The sequence below is a fragment of the Blennius ocellaris genome (genome assembly GCF_963422515.1).
Source record: "Blennius ocellaris genome assembly, chromosome: 21".
Lineage (NCBI taxonomy): Eukaryota > Metazoa > Chordata > Actinopteri > Blenniiformes > Blenniidae > Blennius > Blennius ocellaris.
In genome coordinates, this window is record NC_137670.1 from 14,819,654 (window position 1) to 14,838,952 (window position 19,299).

A 19,299-nucleotide genomic window follows, 5' to 3' on the forward strand; every position below is an offset into this window, starting at 1 on the left:
CGAACTGTTTGTTTAAATTCAGCTCTCTTGTTGTTTCAGTGGGCTGACGGCTCTAATACTCAAGCAACTGTTGACACGATACAAAATTACTCATAATCTCTATATGCATAGATGGCGGTCAGACGAGATAGGGATTCTGATGGACTGTACCTACGGCGCAGTAGTCGGTGGGTCCCGGGCGACGGGACGGCAAAGTGAAAAGCTCTGTCGCTCAAAAAACAGAGAATAGAATGAAGCAATTACACATATCTAAGACAAACAAAAACAAACAAACAAAGAAAAAAGATTAAAAAAAAAAAAACAACTGGTCATCAGCTCATCACTGGACCTGCCCAGGTCCGACGCTTCCCGCCGGGACAACTCCCCCCGGTCCCATCCCAGAATCTTTTCAGGAGAGAGCCGTGCCTCGAGATCTTTCAGGCCGGCAGCCGTGCTCTCGGTGCGCCGGTCGGACCGTCCTACCAGATGTAGCCTCCATCGTCGGCCTCACCCTCCTCCTCCTCCTCCTCCTCCTCGGCCTCCTCCCCAGCGTCCTCGGCCTCTTTTTCCTCTTCGTCCTCCCATCCCACTCCGCTCCCAAAATCTCCAGAATATCCCGCTACTTCATCTGGAATCAAAAGAAAATTGGCTCCTCTTTAGTTTTTGTGCCAATTTTGTTCAAGTTGCGTCGATCAAATGGTAAACTAGACGGCGGTTCGTCATGAAATGTGGTTCAAACAGTCTGAAGGTAAGTCGGTTTCTTGGATAGTAAGAATAATTGCAAGCATTGTATCTGTATTTCTGATCCTTTAATCCACACAGCGGTTTGAGCAGGTTCACAAATTATTCATGAGACTGCGTAAAATGGAGAAAAAAAACAACACACACACACACACACACACACACACACCACCTCACAGCAGTTTGCCTCACTGCCATGCAAGCAAAGTTGTAATTGATTTTAATATGTCGCCAGAATGATATACATAGAGCAGACTGTTGGAATGAACTCTGGAGTCCATCACTAATAAATACAGGGCGTACAATGAGTACAACAAACCTTTTTAACACAGAGATCGAATCAGTGTCTCTATAAAATGTGACGGAATCAGTTTATAAAACTGAATGATAAAAGACTGAGAGACCTGATGGCCCAATCAGAAGACCATTCCAACAGACAAGTCTATTGGATCAGACTTTTAAACAGTGATAGATAGATAGATAGATAGATAGATAGATAGATAGATAGATAGATAGATAGATAGATAGATAGATAGATAGATAGATAGATAGATAGATAGATAGATAGATAGATAGATAGATAGATAGATAGATAGATAGATAGATAGATAGATAGATAAATAAATAAATAAATTAAAATAAATAAATTAAAATAAAAATAAAAAATATATTTATTTTTTTTTCCCTCCATCATACCAAGACAGAGACAGAATTCAGTCGTATGTGACTGAGCTGATGGCAGGAATAGACTCACAAGTCATTTGGAGTTTTTTGTTCATATAAAACAAGACTTGACCTCATTTTGTCATGTTCACTGGACATGAAACCAATCAATCCCTTGAGGGAAACCCTGGATCCATGAGGTTGGAGCCACTGTTTGGTAGATTGATCAGGTGTTCGGTGTCTGCGGTGACTAAACTACGACCTGTGGACAAACTGCCGCCCGTGATCCATGTTTAATCAGACCTCAGCATTTATCACATGGAATTCACCTCCAGATTGTGACTAATCTAACGATACACTCAAGTTACTTGAGATACTTTTCTATACTAGTGAGTGGCCAAGGCTTTTATATTGTGTAAAAATGTTGGGAAACCTTCCTGTTGTTTTCTGATATCTGGGGTAAACTCCATCAGCCCCCCCTGGTTACCCTCCACCATTGTCTGTTGTCTCAGTGTATTTAAGCTCCGTCTGTGTAGCTCTGCTTGTTTCACACAGCGCCCTGCCCTCACTTTACCTTTGTTTTCCCCTTTCACGGAGACAATAAACCGCATTTTAACATTATGCGGGCCGCGCATTTGGGCCAAACCATGTTGTGCAATTAAAGCCTAAAAATGACTACACTAACAGGTGGTTCTATGTTTTCAAAAAACCTCTAATGGTGTGATTTCTGACACTTGCCGACACTGTGCAGAGTGTGGGGTAATATGTTTGGACCAAACATTGCTCCTCTTACCGCAGTCGGGGTTGCCATGGATTCTGGTGCCCATCATCTCTCCGCCGTGCTGGTCGACGCACCAGCACTCCCCCCGGCTCTGGTCGCACTGCACTTTCCTGTAGTAACCATCCTCATCACAGCTGGGGATGTACGTCCCTGTAACGACAGGCACATGCCTCCATCTTGAATGCAGCTCCCTCACACCGACGTCTGAGATGAGTTAGCCTGTGATAAGACCGCCAGTCAGCACGGGGAGACAGAGGAACCCCCCCCCCCACCAGAGTGTTTGTTCTTCATAAGCATATGCTGCAGGTGGATGTGATTTCATACGGTGCGTTGGCAATGGTGGGTTTCCTCGTAACCACGTGAAAATGTAGTGACAGCTTCTGTTGACAGAGCTGCACTGTTCCAGCCTCCCTCAGGACACTCTTGTCAAACTCGAAGCGCAGTTCTCTTAACTAGCCCCGACCTCCCCCCCCTCCCTCCTCCCTCCTCCCTCCACCCTCCCTCCCCACCCTGCCACTGAGGAAACAAGAGAAAAAACACAAGCAGCAAGATGAGTGGGCTTCAGGGACGGAAGAGTAGATCTGTGTGTTTGGAGCTGGAGACAGAAAGAAAAAAACAGCTGTGCGGTACAGGGAGCGTGGCGGGCAGAAACTTCAGAGCATGTGTGTGTGTGTGTGTGTGTGTGTGGGGGGTGGGTGGGTGGGGGGGGGGGGGGGTGTACTCGCTGAGCCAAACGGCTGTATTAGCTTTGCTTTTTCCCAAAGCCAGAGCTGCCCCCTAATCCCCCCCCTTCCCAGCCTGATTAGGGCCTCATCCTGGCCGTGTGCTTGTGATCTCTTTAATGAGCCTCCTCCAGCTCCCGGCGCTTTGTTACATAAGTTCACCCGGGGCGAGCGGCAGGGCACCGGCCGGTCAGTTCATGGCTAATTGTACGGTATAACATGGCTTTGAAATGATTGCAGGGGAATAGAGTTGTTTCCCAGACCCCCGAGTGAGAGCGGCGTTTGAAACACTGACACATGTCGGCACGTCACGGCGTCGTCGTGAAAGAATTGTATTTACCGGGTCTCTTCTTGGCCGCCTCCTGCACTTGGATCCTCTCCAGCTCGGCGAGGCACGGCGGCTCTGCGGCCATCAGAAGAGAGAAGTGATGACTGACAATACCTGGAATTGCTCTCCCCCAAAACTTTATCTCAATCAATGCTCTTTATAATTACACTTTTCGCCGGCATCGATCTGTTTAAGAGGTCTTATATTTCACTCCCTTGAGCTCGATCGATTTGGGAGAGCTTAGGTGAAAGAACATATGGATGCAGTCTCAGAGTGACAAGGAAATGAAGTGAGCCATTGGAGCAGATAGAAATTGGGACAATGAAGAGAAAGACATTACATATTGACCCCCAAAGACGATGCGCCTCACCCGGTGTACGTGCGTCCTCACAGAAGTATTCCTCTGCCCTTTCGGCTGTGCGGCACTTCTTTATAGGAACACCACAGTTTGATATCACGACTCTCTTGTAAAAGTATGTTCCCCTTTTAAAGCTTAGTGCATTATCAACTTCCGGCAAACAAAAATTGATTAGACTGCAGCGCAATCTGCAGCAAACAGGTTAAATGTTTGATCAATGAGACAATCAGTGTGCAAATGGGGTCATTCCCACAAATACCCAGTGTTTGGTTAGTAAATGTCAAACGGTGCAGATGTTGGGCGTGCAGCTCAAATGTGAGATCAAGGAAAAGATGAGAGGCGCTGATCAGAGGTGCTCAATCATGTTCTTTTTTTTTTTTTTTTACAAGATGGCATCTGCACACACAGAGGCTGCAGGTGACTTTCAGAGCACAAACAACATTTATAGATTCATTTCTTGGGACATTTAGCCTCAAATCCTCAAATGCAGAACTGGATATGAGCTTGTAACTCTTATATAGGCAACAAATTAAACTTTTGGTTCACAAACAAAACAAACCCCAAACTTGTTTTTTTTTGTAATTTGTTATTTTCCCAACACCTGAAGCACAATGTGTAAACACCTGCCAGTGCTAGTACGTGTCAACAACTGATATCGCCATCATTTGTCAGTGTGTACCGGTTAAAACAAACCAATGAAAACATAAAAAAGAAATCTGTTGTGACAGCTGCTTAAAGCAGTTTATTGATTCTTTCTCACAAAGCTAACTAAATTGGATTTGCAAATGTGTCTTGCATTTTAGTGAAGGACAGAAACAAGTGTTGTAGAAAGCCTGTAATGTAAAAAAAATAAATAAAAGTAGTCTACAGTTGCATTAAGAAAGTTCTTTAATATCAATATGGTAAGTTGAGGCTTTTAACCCTAACCCTAAAACTGTTATTTATACACGGAATATTGTCCATGAATGGATGGATGCAGAATTCAATTTGTCAAAAAACCAGAAGTGGGATGTTTCTGAGGAAAATTTTGTTTTTTTTTATTTGTATTTTTGTAAAATCCTAATTTTAAGTGGGGTTGAAAATGTAGAATTTAAAATGAAATATTTGTTCATTTGAAGAAACGTTTTGACGACCGAATGCAACATAAATGTGATGAAGACAAAACCCACTGAATATAGGGAACAACCATAAGTGACAGTTGCAGGCTCATATTTGGACTCACATCTAAGTAGCTGGTAACGCAACCGACTGGTTCCATTGTCATGCTGCTTGTAATCGTGGTGCGAATAGCGTGATTTTACCTTCAGGTGTGGGAAGGTTGGCAACATTGCTTGGATTAGAAACGGACGTGTTTTGTCAGGTCTTTTTTTTTTACTTATCGTGAGAGGGATGTATGTAGAGCTTGAACACATTTGCATTAAATAACATAAAAGCAAAGCATGCAGCATGAATGTAATGAGTGAAACTCTGTGCAGACGTCAATAAAAAAACACAAAAGAAACGTTAGAAAACTTTTTGAATGTCATTGTTTCAGTGAAGTCCAATCTATGGGCCATAGTTCAGTATTTAGTATCCTTACTGTGTTCACTGTAGTCCTTTTTGGCATGACCGGACAGTTAACAGGTGACGTAAATGTTAATGTAACCCTGCTGTTATTGACATTTTCAAATATGTTGCTGTCAATGGACTCAGCACAAGTTTCTACAAGTGGGAATCAAACTTCACTCACTTTCTCTCCAGAAGCAGAGGCACCACTCCGCCGTGGAGACTTTCCCATCCATGTAGCTGTCGCAGGAGTTGAAGAAGGGCCGGATGCAGATCTCGTATTTGTCCAGGTTAATAGCGGCCAGCTCAGCCTGGTCCAAATACAGGTCGCCGTTGGTGTCCAACTTCGAGAACATCCAGCCGATGGAGTCCTTGCAGCTGGCGACCAGACTCTTCTCCAGCACTGTCGGTAACGACGGCACGCTACTTTAGCATTGTTTTGCTATGTTTCTTTCCACGGGCAATTGACTTGTGAGTTTAGAGGCTGCATGAAATAAAGCTGCTTTGTTCAGTTTCAAACCTGAAGCGGTGCCAGCGCCGGGCCTGCCAGAGTTATTCTTCTTTGCGTTTCCATGAAGGAGCTGGAACCAGTCCCTCAGGCGGTCACCCAGGTCTGCCAGGTCCTGGCCAGTGCAGCTCTCTGGGGGTGGGGAGGCAAAAAAAAAGAAAGGAATCCCAGAATTCAAAGCTCTGGCTTCCACAATCTGACTCTCTTTCGCTGAATACAGACTCACACTGCCTTACTGCTTTTTTTAAGTAGTTGATCTGTACTCTTAGTTAAAGAGAACTAAATATTTGGCAATCAGCTCCCTGAAAGAAAAGAAAAAAACAAACCCTTCCAGTTTCATACTACTCCCATGTTCCAGGCTTCATTTAGAAAAAAACTAAACTAACATTTCATCCTTTTGATCCGCTGACATTTTTTATGAGCCCGAGAGTCGGGACAATCAATAGTGTTTGGCTGCAGTGACAGGTAGCGTACACTCTAAATAATTAATTACCACATGATTGAGAGAGCAGTTGAACCACACGGGGGGATATTTGGCTTACAGTAATCCCAGAAATTGGTGAGTATTGATCACAAATGTGGAGCGAGCACTGGGCTGATTGGCTCCCGTGAGAACGTTCCCGCGGAGCGCCGTCGTACAGAGCGATCGGCCTGCTGCCTGTGGTAACCACAGCGTCATAACGTTCTTTTTTTGGCGAGCTTGACTCATGAAGGCGATGAGAATGACGCGGCCAACGTGATGCGGAATTCGCAAATCAGGATGCGTGGCTGTGAAGGAGGTGAGAAGGAGGCACTTGCCACGCTTGGCGTCCGTGTTCGCGACGGCGATGGAGGCCGTGGCGCAGGGACAGAATCCAGCGCACATGATGCTGAGGTCTATGCCCGTGAGGCAGGCCTGCTGCTCCAACTTACACTGCAAGGAGAGGAGGGGGAGAGAGAGAGAGAGAGAGAGAGAGAGAGTGAGAGAGAGAGAGAGAGAGAGAGAGAGAGAGAGAGAGAGAGAGAGAGAGAGAGAGAGAGAGAGAGAGAGACAAGCGCACGGATGCAGTTAAATATTTATGGAGGTGACCGCAGCGAAAAGAGATTGCTCATTCAGATGAGACGCTGCACTCAGAAAAAAAAAAAAAAAGGCAGCAAGAATGAGCTGTCATTTCCACCGTCTTCTCATGCAAGGTCAAAATTAAAAACTATACATAAATCAATAAGGATTTCTGGCAGTGGATGGTCTATCGCGATGCCGCTCAAAACAGCGTCAGTCATTAATCATCCTGTGGCCACGTCGGGCCTTTGTACTTGTCCTCCGGCGAGCGGTGATGACCTGTCCCGCCACGCTGCGCCCAACGTGGATGTCGCTGCAGCAGGAAACAGCACTTGACTGGACTCACCTCATCATTTAAAACAATGACAACCCCCCCCCCCCCCCCCCCCCTCCCCCCCAATGCACTTTTACCGTGCCAGTAAGCAAAAGTCCTCAGACGGATTATATTCTTTTACCTCAGACGCGTAGTTGTGTCCATCTGAGCCGCAGACCGGCGAGGAGGCGGACACAGGACAAGGCTTGCAGATGTTCTCACGTGTTTCCACCTGCCCGGACTGTTTGACTCTGACCAGGAGAGAGGAAAGAAATATAAAGTTAAGTGACTGGGGTAGTCCAATATTTTCACTCATTCAGTGTGCCAGCAGCCCACTATGTATAATAAAATTCTATTCAAGTGTTTTGAATTTAAAGGTACTTTATGTAATATTTTGCTTTAATGCAAACCATTACAAGCTCAGGTTATAAATAAACAAAAAGATGATCATAAAGTAATCTGAAAGACAATTTTGTGAAGTGCCGGGGATATACATGGCAAAGTTGGGCCAGTTATCGAACTTACTCAAGACTTTTTAATATCGCAATGTGAATTTACACCACAAGGTGGTGTATAGAGTCACTCAAAGAGCCAACCAGAAGAACGACTGACGCGTCCTGCAAGTAGACAGTGGGGTGCTTTCTGTTGAAAGCAAGTACAGTATATATGATTTACTCATTGCACCCTAGACAAGTACCACGATTAGAAAAAGAAGAGTCAAAGAGCCAAAACTCTGAAAACAGGCCAAGGACAGACAGGCACTAAAGTGACTCAACATCTCCTCCCAATGTACAGTCGAGGTAGGATATATAGATCAGTCAGTCTCAGGCCACCAACAATGTGGTTGGAACCCATCATGAATACCTTCAACAAATACTAAAAGGTAACCCAACCACATGCTCAGAGTATTTTTTGAGGTATTTACCGACAAACCCCATGAAGTTCATAATCCTACCTGAAGCTTTTCCACAATGTATCATTGACCATTCGCTCAATAGTTGATTTTGTCGAGGAAAAAGCTGCAAGCTGTGAGAAAAAAAGCTGGTCATTTGTATCTTGCGGCCCCGGGAGACAGAACAAATGTCTCTGCTCTTGCGGAGTATGTATGTACCCTTATGGCGGTCCACTGTCCACTACTGTTGTAAAATATTGTTTAAAAACCACACAACTGCTGCAGAGGGGAGCAAATCTGATTTGAAGCAAAAAATTTCACGGCATTGCGGTGAATAAAACTCGATATATTTCCAGAATGATAGAAAATACTTGCACTGCCGGCGCACGGAGGTGCTTTTATCTGCTTCTGCGAAATATTCTCTCCTTTGATACCATTAGCTCTCGCTCCTTTTTACTACTGCTGCTTCATAATGCATCCAAATGCTGTTTGGAAGAGACGTTTCGCTGTTGCATTTTTAAAGTGTAAAACCTGCAAGCTGTGAGCGTCGCCAGCTCAATTCCCTTCCGCAAACCTCAGAGGCGAATGTGATCCCGGATAAATGAAACCGTCTGCATGGCAGGACACCATCGAATTAAGAGGGAGAAAATATGTTCTGGAATCTGGATGGAGTGACCCTTTAATATTTACCATCCTACCGAGGTCACACACAGAGGTTCCCATTTTCCTCCGACAAGCTGTGCTCATTATCGTCCTATTCTCATTCCCTCTCGCAGCCCACAATCTGACTAACGAAACCAGACATTTCTTTGATTAAAACTGCCGCATTGTCAGAATGCGCCTGTTAATATTTGGTTGCACTCTTGAAATTCCCCTCGGTTGCTTTCCTCTCGCACGCCGGCTGACTCCATGTTCAGTGAGCACAAGCGTCGAGCGTCGCCGTGCGACTTCTGAGCCGGCTACTTAATGATGCTGGGATGGTTTAGTGTGGCGGCGTTTGTGCTTATTACCCATTATTCGACACAGTCGCTCTCGTCTCCGAGTGACTCTGTAAATGAAGCACTTTATTGAAAAAGATAAATGCCTGTCACCGCAGATAGACTTTGCAGGTAGTAATAATTCACTCCATTAATTCTTTTCAGCCCGCAAACCTGCTCATTTGTTTTTCGGTCAGAGTGGGACTGGATGGCTGAGGGAGCAGATAAATGCTTTTCACCGAGGGTTACTACAGAAAACTAAAGAGTATTTGTTAAGAAAGCACTTGCAATCCAAACACAAACCAAAAGTGTCAAGTGTATTAATAGCCAGATATTCTGAGTTTTTTCTACTTTAGTTGTCATGGTTTTGACATTTATTTGATCTTTTTCCGCTGCTGCAGCGTCATATATCGTTGTTTATCCATAGCTGCTCTATGATCGTATTAGACGTTTAGTCAGGCAGAATTAAAATGGTTTTACATGCAACCAAACTGTTGCCAAGTGACACACAATATGATAAATGGTCATTTTACGTGGCTTGTCTGCATTGCAGTGTCAAAGTAGAACGAAACAAACTCGAAGTTAACCACTAAATAAACTTCTTATATAGTGTATATTGGGCTTCACGTACATGTTTGTGTTTATTCAGATTTGTTTGTTGGCCACTTGGCAGACTTTTGACTTCAACATCATGTGTTTTCGCCACAAAATTCTCCTCTTTAGCTAAATATTTATCATGTTATTTCTTGTAACAAGCTTATTCTGAAATAAATGTTATTTTGAATGGTGCCTCATCTACAGGGGAAATATATTTGCAGAATAAGCAGCATACCTGAGTAGGCAGATTGTACTGATGGAAAATATACACCTGACCAAAACAGCTTTTCAGCAAAATGACCAAAAAAGGGGAAACAATAACATCAGATATTCTTTCTCTTTGTAATAAGAGTGTATTTGCTTTAACGATGCAGCCATTTTGGCCCCGGCTTCACTGACACTTGCACCATAATTTGCCCTTGGTATTCACCCAGAAACATTGTTTTTCAGCTTTTATTTGTTATGCATCAACGCATAAACACCTAATCTGGATGCTTTAACACAAATAATAATAACTGGCACATTATTCGAAGCTTATTAAAGTCTCTTATGTCGGTTTTATTCTGTATGATGGACAAAACCATAAAAATGTGGCGCTACTTTGCTTTTGGAGAGGATTATAAAATCCCTCTGGTTAATTTGTTTTAGTGTGTCTTAACTACATATATGTATGAATTCACAAACTGATGATCCGTGTCGTTTCATGTAATTAAACTAAGTGATAGTAGCTTCTTTACTATTTAATGCTCAGTCGAGGGAGTTCATGTTACATCATGCATTAGATCATCATAAGTCATGTATTAGTCAAAACTAAATTAATCATAAGGTACGCACCCTTGACATTACGTGTTGCCCATTAAAGTCATTTCTCTTACTTCCATGTCTGATAGGAGCGCAGCCTCTTTAATTGCAAGTGAAGCCGTGTACAAAATCCATTTCATCTCCTCAGCAGCAACCACATTCGGGTGTTTGACATGAAAATCACAAATTCTGAAGATGAATGCAATGGAATTAAGGAAACAATACATTTTTACTTTAACTGGAAAAGTCGTTTTGGGAGTGATGAGCTCTTAGCTGACCTTTTAGAAAATTCAAATGTTGACACTTTAAAGTGACATTTTCCGATAAATGCGCTCAGGCTCAACAAATACACGTCTGCTTCGTCTGTGCAGGAAGATTCGCTTCACCTCATGGCGTTTGGACCACAATCCCCCATCTAATCCTCTAAACAAGCTGTGTCTCAAGGCAAGTAGTAACTTCTGGTTGAATGCAGGATTGTTATTGTTAACCGTTGTTGGGATCCATAGGCAAATAAAAAAAAAAAAACCCTCTTCTCTCCATAGTTAGATGGATTCAAATTAAAATAACTGGGAAGTTGCTGAAGATATTCTAGAACTATTATACTTACGTGTAATTTAGCAACACGGTTATTTTAACTTTTTAATTTCACTTTAAAACATTTAATTCCTTTATATTTTAGTACAATTTCTTATCACAAACGAAAAGGAGAAATCAAACTGGGAAAAGGCCTCCCAGTGCCCTCCAGATATTTTCCATCTGCTTCGTTCACCTTGACACTTCCTGATGCCCGTCAAAGGAAGACCCGCCCCACAACACTGCCCACGAATTTCTATTCTGGGACACCATTCAAAGATTTCCTGATCTGAACTCCTCCTACCTGTGCTCCAGTTTCTTGCGATTGACACACATGGCCCTCTGGTAGCCCTGAGCCACGCACACCTTATGGCGGCTGCACTTCACGTTCTGGCACGGGTCCTTGGTGGTGTCCATTGCTGAGAAAACAAATACAACAATCCAGCAGTGTCAATCAAAGCCAAAATGCTTTGGAGGAGGCTTCGTACTTCTGTCACCACCAGCGGAGAAATACAAAAGCACCCAGCTGTGTTTTTCTGTTTCTTTTGACAACAAGCATGTGTTCCAACAGATTGATAGCAAATACCAGAGAGAGAGAGAGAAAAAGAAAAAAGCTGTTACTTTCAATGCATAATCAAGTTCTGTGTATTTACATGGTTTGAAATTATCTTTCACTCTCCCAAGACATAGCAATGGGCGATAAGAATCATGAAATATGCTCTGGAAAATATTCCACCAGTGTGCACAAATGAGTCCATTGATTTTAGAGTCGGCGCTGCTGAAAACATGGACGCCTCGCTGTCATTAGCTGAGGCGGCCCATCGTCAATACCACTGCCTGCAGTCTTCGGCGGCTGCCTCTGACTGCAGGCAGACGCCTGACAGCCCTGATTGAGCGTCTCTTTCTCTCCGCTTGTCACATCTCACTTCCCCCATGTCAACTTATCACTGTCTCTCTGCAGTTTGCCTCACAGAAACTCACACTCCATCTTCGTCTCCCATGTTCCCTTTCCTTTCTACCCCCCTCTCCTCTTCCTCCCGGCTCGCTGTCTCTCCTCCCCCCCCCCCCCCCCCCCCCCCCCCCCCCCCTCCCATCTCTGTATCTTCAGTCAAACGCTTCAATGGCAAGGCACTTCTCTGATAGACTGAGATGGAAATAGCACTGTGTCCTCCGCCTTCCCCGGCCAATGGTCAATGCAGTCCGAAAGTGGATGTCACACCGTCTCAGTCCATTTAGAGAGAGAGAGAGAGAGAGAGAGAGAGAGAGAGAGAGAGAGAGAGAGAGAGAGAGAGAGAGAGAGAGAGAGAGAGGGGCCTCGGAAAAACTCGGCGGCTCAGATAAATTTCAAGAGTGAGTGGCGGCGGGTGAGAGAAATTTAAGCTGTGAAATCCTGAGTCAGCTTTGAGCAGCTGCTTCTGTAGTCAACACGGTCAACAGAGGAGCTGGACGCCTGCCAGATCCCTGCAAAATCCCACGGCTAGGTGATACTTTGATGCTGCAGGGGGAAGGAAGGTACGAGGGAGAGACGCGGGAGTTTTTTTTCCCGGGAACCGGTGGATGACAACACGACTCAGGCGGAATCTATAATCACCGCAGTGATTTTACAGTACGAAAGCTCCGCTCTGGTGCAGAGAAATTCAAAAAGAGCTCGAGTCTGAAAGCCCGTGTGCTGTTTGTGTTGATTACATATAAAGCCACCAGAAAGCTAAATCTGCATGTAGCGTTTGAAATGTATTACTTTGGCCTGACAGTCAAACTTTTGAAAAATGTGACTGACATTGCATTCAATGTCACTTTAAGTCATTCAATCTTAATGCATCTGCATATATGTATTCTATTATACAATATATTCCTATAATCTTCAGAGTGGATTTAATACAGCTCAAACTTTCAAGCATCGAAAGTCAATATCAAAATGTGGTTTTTCAGTCGGGATTTCAAGGAGCTAAGATTATCGCAGTCCCAAAGTGAAATGAGCGGAGGTTGCAAGTAGGAGATTTTGGGTGAAGGAGGTCAATTAGATAGGCGGAGACGAGGTTCTGCGGGGATTTGAAGGTGAGGAGAAGCAATTTATACCAAATGCAGCAAGGGATGGAGAGCCGGTAGAAGTTCTGCAGGACGGAGGTAATGTGGTCAGGGTTTGAGGAGAAGGATCGGGCAGCAGAGTTTATTAAAGTTTCTTTCAAGAGGGAAGTGAGGAGGAGGATGTTTCAGTGGCTGAGGTGGGAAGTGACGAGGTCGTGGAAGAAGGTGAGACAGGAAAAGTTACACAGGTGAAATAATGCTGTTTTGGTTGATGTGAGGTTCAAAATGTAGTTGGTGTCAAAGATGACTCCAAAGTCATGTTTTGTGGGGATGTCTTCAAGGTTGAAAGTAAAACGGATCTAGAGTTATCAGTCGAGGAAGTAGATGAGTGAACTGTGGGTGGAATTGGAGATGGTATTGATGGAGATGTACAGTTGAATGTCACCAACATAGTGGAAAATTAAGGCTGTAGTGACAGATAAAGGCACAAGATAAGGAGATGATAGATGATTTTTTTTTAATAAAAGGAAGGGACCGAGCACTAAGCCTTGAGGGACACCATAGGTAGTTGATGGTGGAGTTGAGAAAATGAGCGACTGGTTAATCGTGTGAATGACTTCATAAATGTCAAGATGGATGAGAATTCTGAGGTCCGGAATCAAGTAAAGCAGCTGGTGTGTGTATTGTGTAACATGGCAGCACTAATATTTACTGGTCAACAATTTTCCCACCTGCATGCAGATTTAGCATCAAATCATGACACGTGTTATCACAAAAATACCATATGAAGTCATTTTCTCTTATTATCTGAAATGTAAGTGCTAAGTATACTTGTTTATACAATTAATGTTCACTTCAACACGCAGTACAGATGGAGACTTCTGGCACAACTTCGCCTGTCTTCGACATGCAGGAAAACTTTCTCTCTCTCTCTTTTTTTTAGGAGCACTTCACTGTTTCCAAACTGAAATGTTCCATGAAGAAGAAAAGTCACTGTGAGGAATCAGGCCACATCCTCCTGAGGATTTCTGCCTCAGCTCAGACAGTGAGCTCCACGAACAGGGAAAGTTAGAGTAACTGAAAGGTTTAAGTACATTAGTCAGGCCGAATGATCTGCATCATCACACACCAGTAAACAGGTTGCTCAGGCAGGCAACAACTTGTAAAGAAAACAGAGTTAGCCACTTAGCTGACATTGAAAGCGAATAGCCTGGACAGGCAGATAGAGTCCAGTGGAGGCTGTAATGAGCCGGGCACAGTTCCTTCCAATAACCATCCAGCATAGCGACTGTCATTATCTGCAATAGTGAATCTGTTGTTGCAAAATACAAATCAAAGCAGGCCACTCTCATGCAAACAGCATGTTTCCCTGAACGATGCCTTTTCATTTCATCTAATGTTTCAACACAGTCTCATACTCAACACAACAGTATTTAACTCATACTGTATGGCCCTCGTCTTGGTTTAGATGTATTTCAGACACACGTGTGACCAGGACAGCTCAGCGTCATTGGAAGTTATTGTTATTAACTTCCAATGTTATTGCACATTTTATCACCTTATTACTCTCAATTACATTTCTACTGAATTCATGACAGCGACGTTTGTCAACACTGTTGCAATAAACCCAAATACAAAACCTAAAATAAGAATATATGTTCAAGAAAATGTATAATTAAAGTGATTGTTATCTTTTATTTCATGAAAAACGGCTATTATTCCTCATATTCTGGCTTGCTGTAGATATGAGAGATAAAGAAGAGCTGCACCCAGTTAACGATGAGTTTAAGTGCCTAGTTATAATGCTGCTGCTTTGTACCGAGTGGCTGTGCCTGGAAACAGTGAACCATAAATAATCTTCATGTAATGAGTAAACACGTCTCCTTTGTGAACTGAACTCAGATACTGTATGTTCAGGTTGGTCATGGTTGCAGTTGGTGGAGAGCTCAACATCCTCCTGATGGGACACACTGGATTGTTATATAGTACATGAGAAGCGTTATCTCTATCATCACTTCATCAGCAGATATTTAAAGTATTCTGGTACCAATGATTATCGGACAGTATTTTGTTAACTGAATTTTCCATCCATACAGAAGAGGCATACATCTAACATAGTGGAAGTTATAAGGAGTCTTCAGATAGTGAATGTCAATAAAGTATCTATTGGTTGGCCAAGAATTTTCTCTTTAAGAAATAAAATATGTTCAATCCAGTTTAAGAAGTAAAATTTAGTTTCTGTTGGCACAAGATTAGTTCCATATGTACATAATGGGAGACTTTATTTTTGGCTTGTTTGACTGTTTATAAACAATTTAATGAGAATGTTTTGCATTTGCAATCACTGATTTTCCAGAACATGTAATTGATTGAGAATTTAACTCTCCAGTTTTTGTTAGTGAACAAAGCCTGACAGAAGTCTCAAGAATTTAGATTTATTCACACAATCTATGTGCCCGTGTTGCCAGATACAAGCTACTACTGGACAGCAAGGATATATATATAAAAAAAAAATAATTCTGCTTCAACTTTGTGGCTTGGGGGGACACTAACTGATGAAATTGCAGTGAAACGTATAGAGCAGCGAGGTCTAGAAACTGCTGGGTATTTCGAAACCTTGCTGTCAGAGGGTTCGCTAACTGAAAGTTACATCAAACAAAGACGTTTCACTTGTGGTTTTGAAATACAAACTCGGTTGCATGAAATAGAGGAACAGACTGGCGACTTCTCGTCACTTCTTGTTAATGTCATTAATCTGAATAGATTTAGTAAATAGTTCTCAAAAAAAAAAGCTAAATAACACTCATCTTAACTGCTCTAATTTGATTAAAAATAACTAATGCATCATTATTCCTTCTGCAAAGAAGCTCCAAGACTGATAATAAGACTCTTGAAGTACTAAAGAGCGTATAAACCTTGAGTTATCCCATATGAAAAAAACCTTTTGTGACCAGACCACTTTCATTTTCAGGGCCAGCAGGTTTTCACGACTTAACCTCCGCAGCTGAATATGAGACTGAAGTGCCTGTGGTGCTTTTGTCTTCCACTTGTCTTCTGATTGAAGACATAACACCTCTGAGAAATTCGCCCTGAAATGCCACGCAACATATCATTTGGACTTTTTCTCGCCTGTAAATAACATCAAGTCATCTCATATATTTCTGGCATGCATGCACTGATGTGTCACACGAGATTTCTCTGAGTGAGACTTATCGTTTTGGTTGATCTTACTCAAACTGTCACTATATATTTGGTGCCTGGCGGTCTCGCCATCAAGATATGAGGTCCTCTTAATTCAGCTCCAGCTATGGAACATAAACTTTCATGGGAACAGGGACCTGAACCCTGTGAGTTGCCTTAGCGGTGTAATATACCTTAAACTATTCCCGCTTTCACGAATGGCATTTTATTATTTGTGCGCCACCGGGTGGTCCCTTTATCTGCACCAACGCTCACACACACAAAACCACAGTGACGGGCCGTGCAGTGAGCCGTGCTCTGCACCAGCTCATTGTGAGGAAGAGTCGAATAACGCCCCCCCCCCCCCCCCCCCCCCAAAAAAAGAAGCAAACACCCACCAAGGTTTTACATTCCTCTGCAGGATAAAACCTTTTTAATCTGCATGTGAGCCGGCATCTGTGACATTCAGTCATAGATCACAGTCAGATTGATTTTCGCTGAATATCTAATTCTCGTCTGGGTATTCACACTCACAGCTGCTGAATTATGACTTTTGAGTTGTATAAAACTGGTGGAGCGCCGCTTGTAAAGGAAACCTTATGAAAGTTGGTGGATTACTCGAGTGTTTCTCAAAGTGCGGGGCCGGGTTTCCACTGGAGGGAGCTTCAGGGAAGAGCGGCAGCGGGAGATATTTTGGTGGGTCAGTGGGATGCCATGTCACAGCAGGAATTTCGTGGTAATGAGGAAAAATGTAAACGATTCACAAGGAAAAGCTTCGATGCGAAACCGTAATTTGCGATTCTATCTGAAGACCTACACATTTCAAATATTATGCATACACCATATTTGTGCTTTATTTTATTGACTGAAAGAGTTGATAGGGCACGCGACTGATAAAACCATGAAACCACCTCCAACAGGTTCATGCAAAAAAAACATTGAAATGTATTCAAGAAATCCTCATTTTTAGCTGCTATACTTCATCAAATAATTAAAAAAATTTGAATATTAGGTGCCTATTTATATTCCACATACGCATAAATAGTAGTGTTTCAACTTTCACAGATTAAGTCTGTTTTGGTGTCAACCAAGCTTGCAGATAGCTTTTACTTGTTTGGCACCGAACTCATTTTCTAAGACATTAATGATCTCACTTAATCAATATAACACGTTTTTGTTTTTTTTAACTGGAAGTTTCCATGGAAACGGACCTTAGATTCAGGAAGTAATGCACCGTACCAGCTCCCGCAATATTCATCAGCACCTTCAGATCTGCCCCCGAGCATCAGCTTTCTCTCCAACACGTGTCTCGTGGAGCATTTCTATACAATCCTCCTCCCACATGCTAAAAATAAAATTCAAATACGGGAGATTTAATTTGCATTAAAGATCAAGTGTGTTTTCCACCTCTGCTGCACTCCTGGTTGTGTTTACACTGCAATGCATTGAGAATTCAGTGCAGGTCTGGGATGTGTAAAGGCCATTATGGGTTTTAAATCCTCCTTTAATCATGTCAACAAAAGCAATGCGACGGCGCGGAGCAAGCACCCAATCTCTCGGAGATGATTATTTAGCTGTGATAAAAAAAAAACAACATATCTATTTCCTCACTCAGGATCAGCTTTCCTGCCGCCGCTGGTGCTCACATCTGGGACAGGATCATCAATCAAAAATCTCGCATTCTTCATTTATTTTACATTTAAGAAGATAGCATAGTGGCACTGGACAACAAATATCTGCAGGGAGTCTGTTACTAGGCTACCAAGAAAAAGCAGCTCTCCTTAAGATTAAGAAAAGTACAATAAAATTTTTTTTAATAAAATATAGCAGCTCTTTTCACTGCATTTGCATTTGTGATCATCGTTCAGGACGAGTTTATTCTCTTCGATTCAAAAAGCAGTTTTATTAGCTAAAGCAATCTGCAATTCTTCAGCTTAATGTAGTACCTGGAAAGTTATTTGCTAAAGGAAAAAAAACACAAGTTCACCTCAATTTTCTTTTTATAACTCCAGTGATTCCTTCAATTGACTGCGCAATCATTGTCACTTTAGAGGGTTGTTTTTTTTTGTTCCTCCAATCAGCAAAATGTTCTGAAAACACAAGCTGAGTCTTTTATTTTGAGCACAAGTGAGTGAACTGAAGGTCAGATAGCTCGGCCCCCCTGCCTGGTTAGAATCAGAACAATGGTGTATTGTTTTGATACAACACAGACTAAAGTCTGTGGAGCTGACGTCTCAATCGGCTCACTTAAAAAGGGAAGCGATGCGTCTGAAGTCTCCTGTTAGGTCTTTTGTTCTACCCGGGGCCCGCAGGTACACCTTGCCGGAGTCTCTGCCGTCGTGTTGAGTATGTGCCGGGGAACGCTCTGATCAATTAGGTCTGCGGAATCAGTCCCAAAGGGAGCGGTGACGGCGATGAAATCAATGATATTCAAATGAACGTCGCCCACACGAACAGCAAGCGAGGCGTTTTCTTTCAGACCACATTAGTTATTCCCCCTGTTGCAAGAGCAGATGACGAGAATAACATCTCAAACCGCTTCTTCTCTCATCTTCTTCCTTTGAGGCAGTGTGGGCGTGGCCTCGTGCCTGACCTCCCGCACTCACCTTCCAGCGAGAGCACGCTAGTGAGGACCTACTAATGGCCTACAATATGTACAGAAAGCGTGCGGATCGCCTGATCGGTGTAATGATGCATGGCGCACTTTTATTACCCCGACCTTTCAGAGGCTTAGCCCACAGCTGCGTCGTGCGATCAGCGTGATTCCTCTGAAGAGAAACAAACACAGGAAGAGCTCGACTGGAACTAAACCAGAAACCTTCAAGCGGAACATCTTAACACTGACAAATGAACACAAAGACTTCATCATAGAGACATTTCAGCATGTTTGATCACCTCAATATCAGAGTTCATAACACTGATAGATAAAATAATTTGCCCCGCACACCGATCAGCCATAACACTACGTCCAATATGCTATAATGTTATGGCTGGTCTGTGTATTACTGTCTATAGTCACAGTTAAAACAACCTTTGATGTCCACTTGCAATTCAACCTACAACCTTAAAAAACTAAAATACCTGTATCTGCTTCATCATGTTTTTTTTTTTTTTCTTCCACCACACCACAGTAATTGACCCCTGTCCCTGAGGCCGATGTATTTTTCAAACGCTTGAATGTAATCGCACCACTCATACACTTTAATGACTCAAACAACAGAGGCATTTAAAATGTCAAACACGTGTCATTATGAAATGTCTGCAGTGTGCACCTCCT

General features: G+C 42.9%; 1 protein-coding gene across 1 annotated transcript in view; it reads right to left on the reverse strand.

The window, feature by feature from the left end:
- Positions 1-458: 458 nt before the first annotated feature.
- LOC308145454 (testican-2) overlaps positions 459-19,299 on the reverse strand; it is a gene marked incomplete at both ends in the record, with an annotated part of 44,349 nt that continues 25,508 nt past the window's right edge. The window contains 8 exons of the mRNA XM_080516906.1: positions 459-607; positions 2,177-2,314; positions 3,227-3,289; positions 5,302-5,520; positions 5,638-5,757; positions 6,427-6,538; positions 7,120-7,228; positions 11,122-11,236. Of these exons, the coding sequence (XP_080373032.1) occupies positions 459-607; positions 2,177-2,314; positions 3,227-3,289; positions 5,302-5,520; positions 5,638-5,757; positions 6,427-6,538; positions 7,120-7,228; positions 11,122-11,236 (1,025 nt within the window). The remainder of the gene's footprint in view (positions 608-2,176; positions 2,315-3,226; positions 3,290-5,301; positions 5,521-5,637; positions 5,758-6,426; positions 6,539-7,119; positions 7,229-11,121; positions 11,237-19,299) is intronic.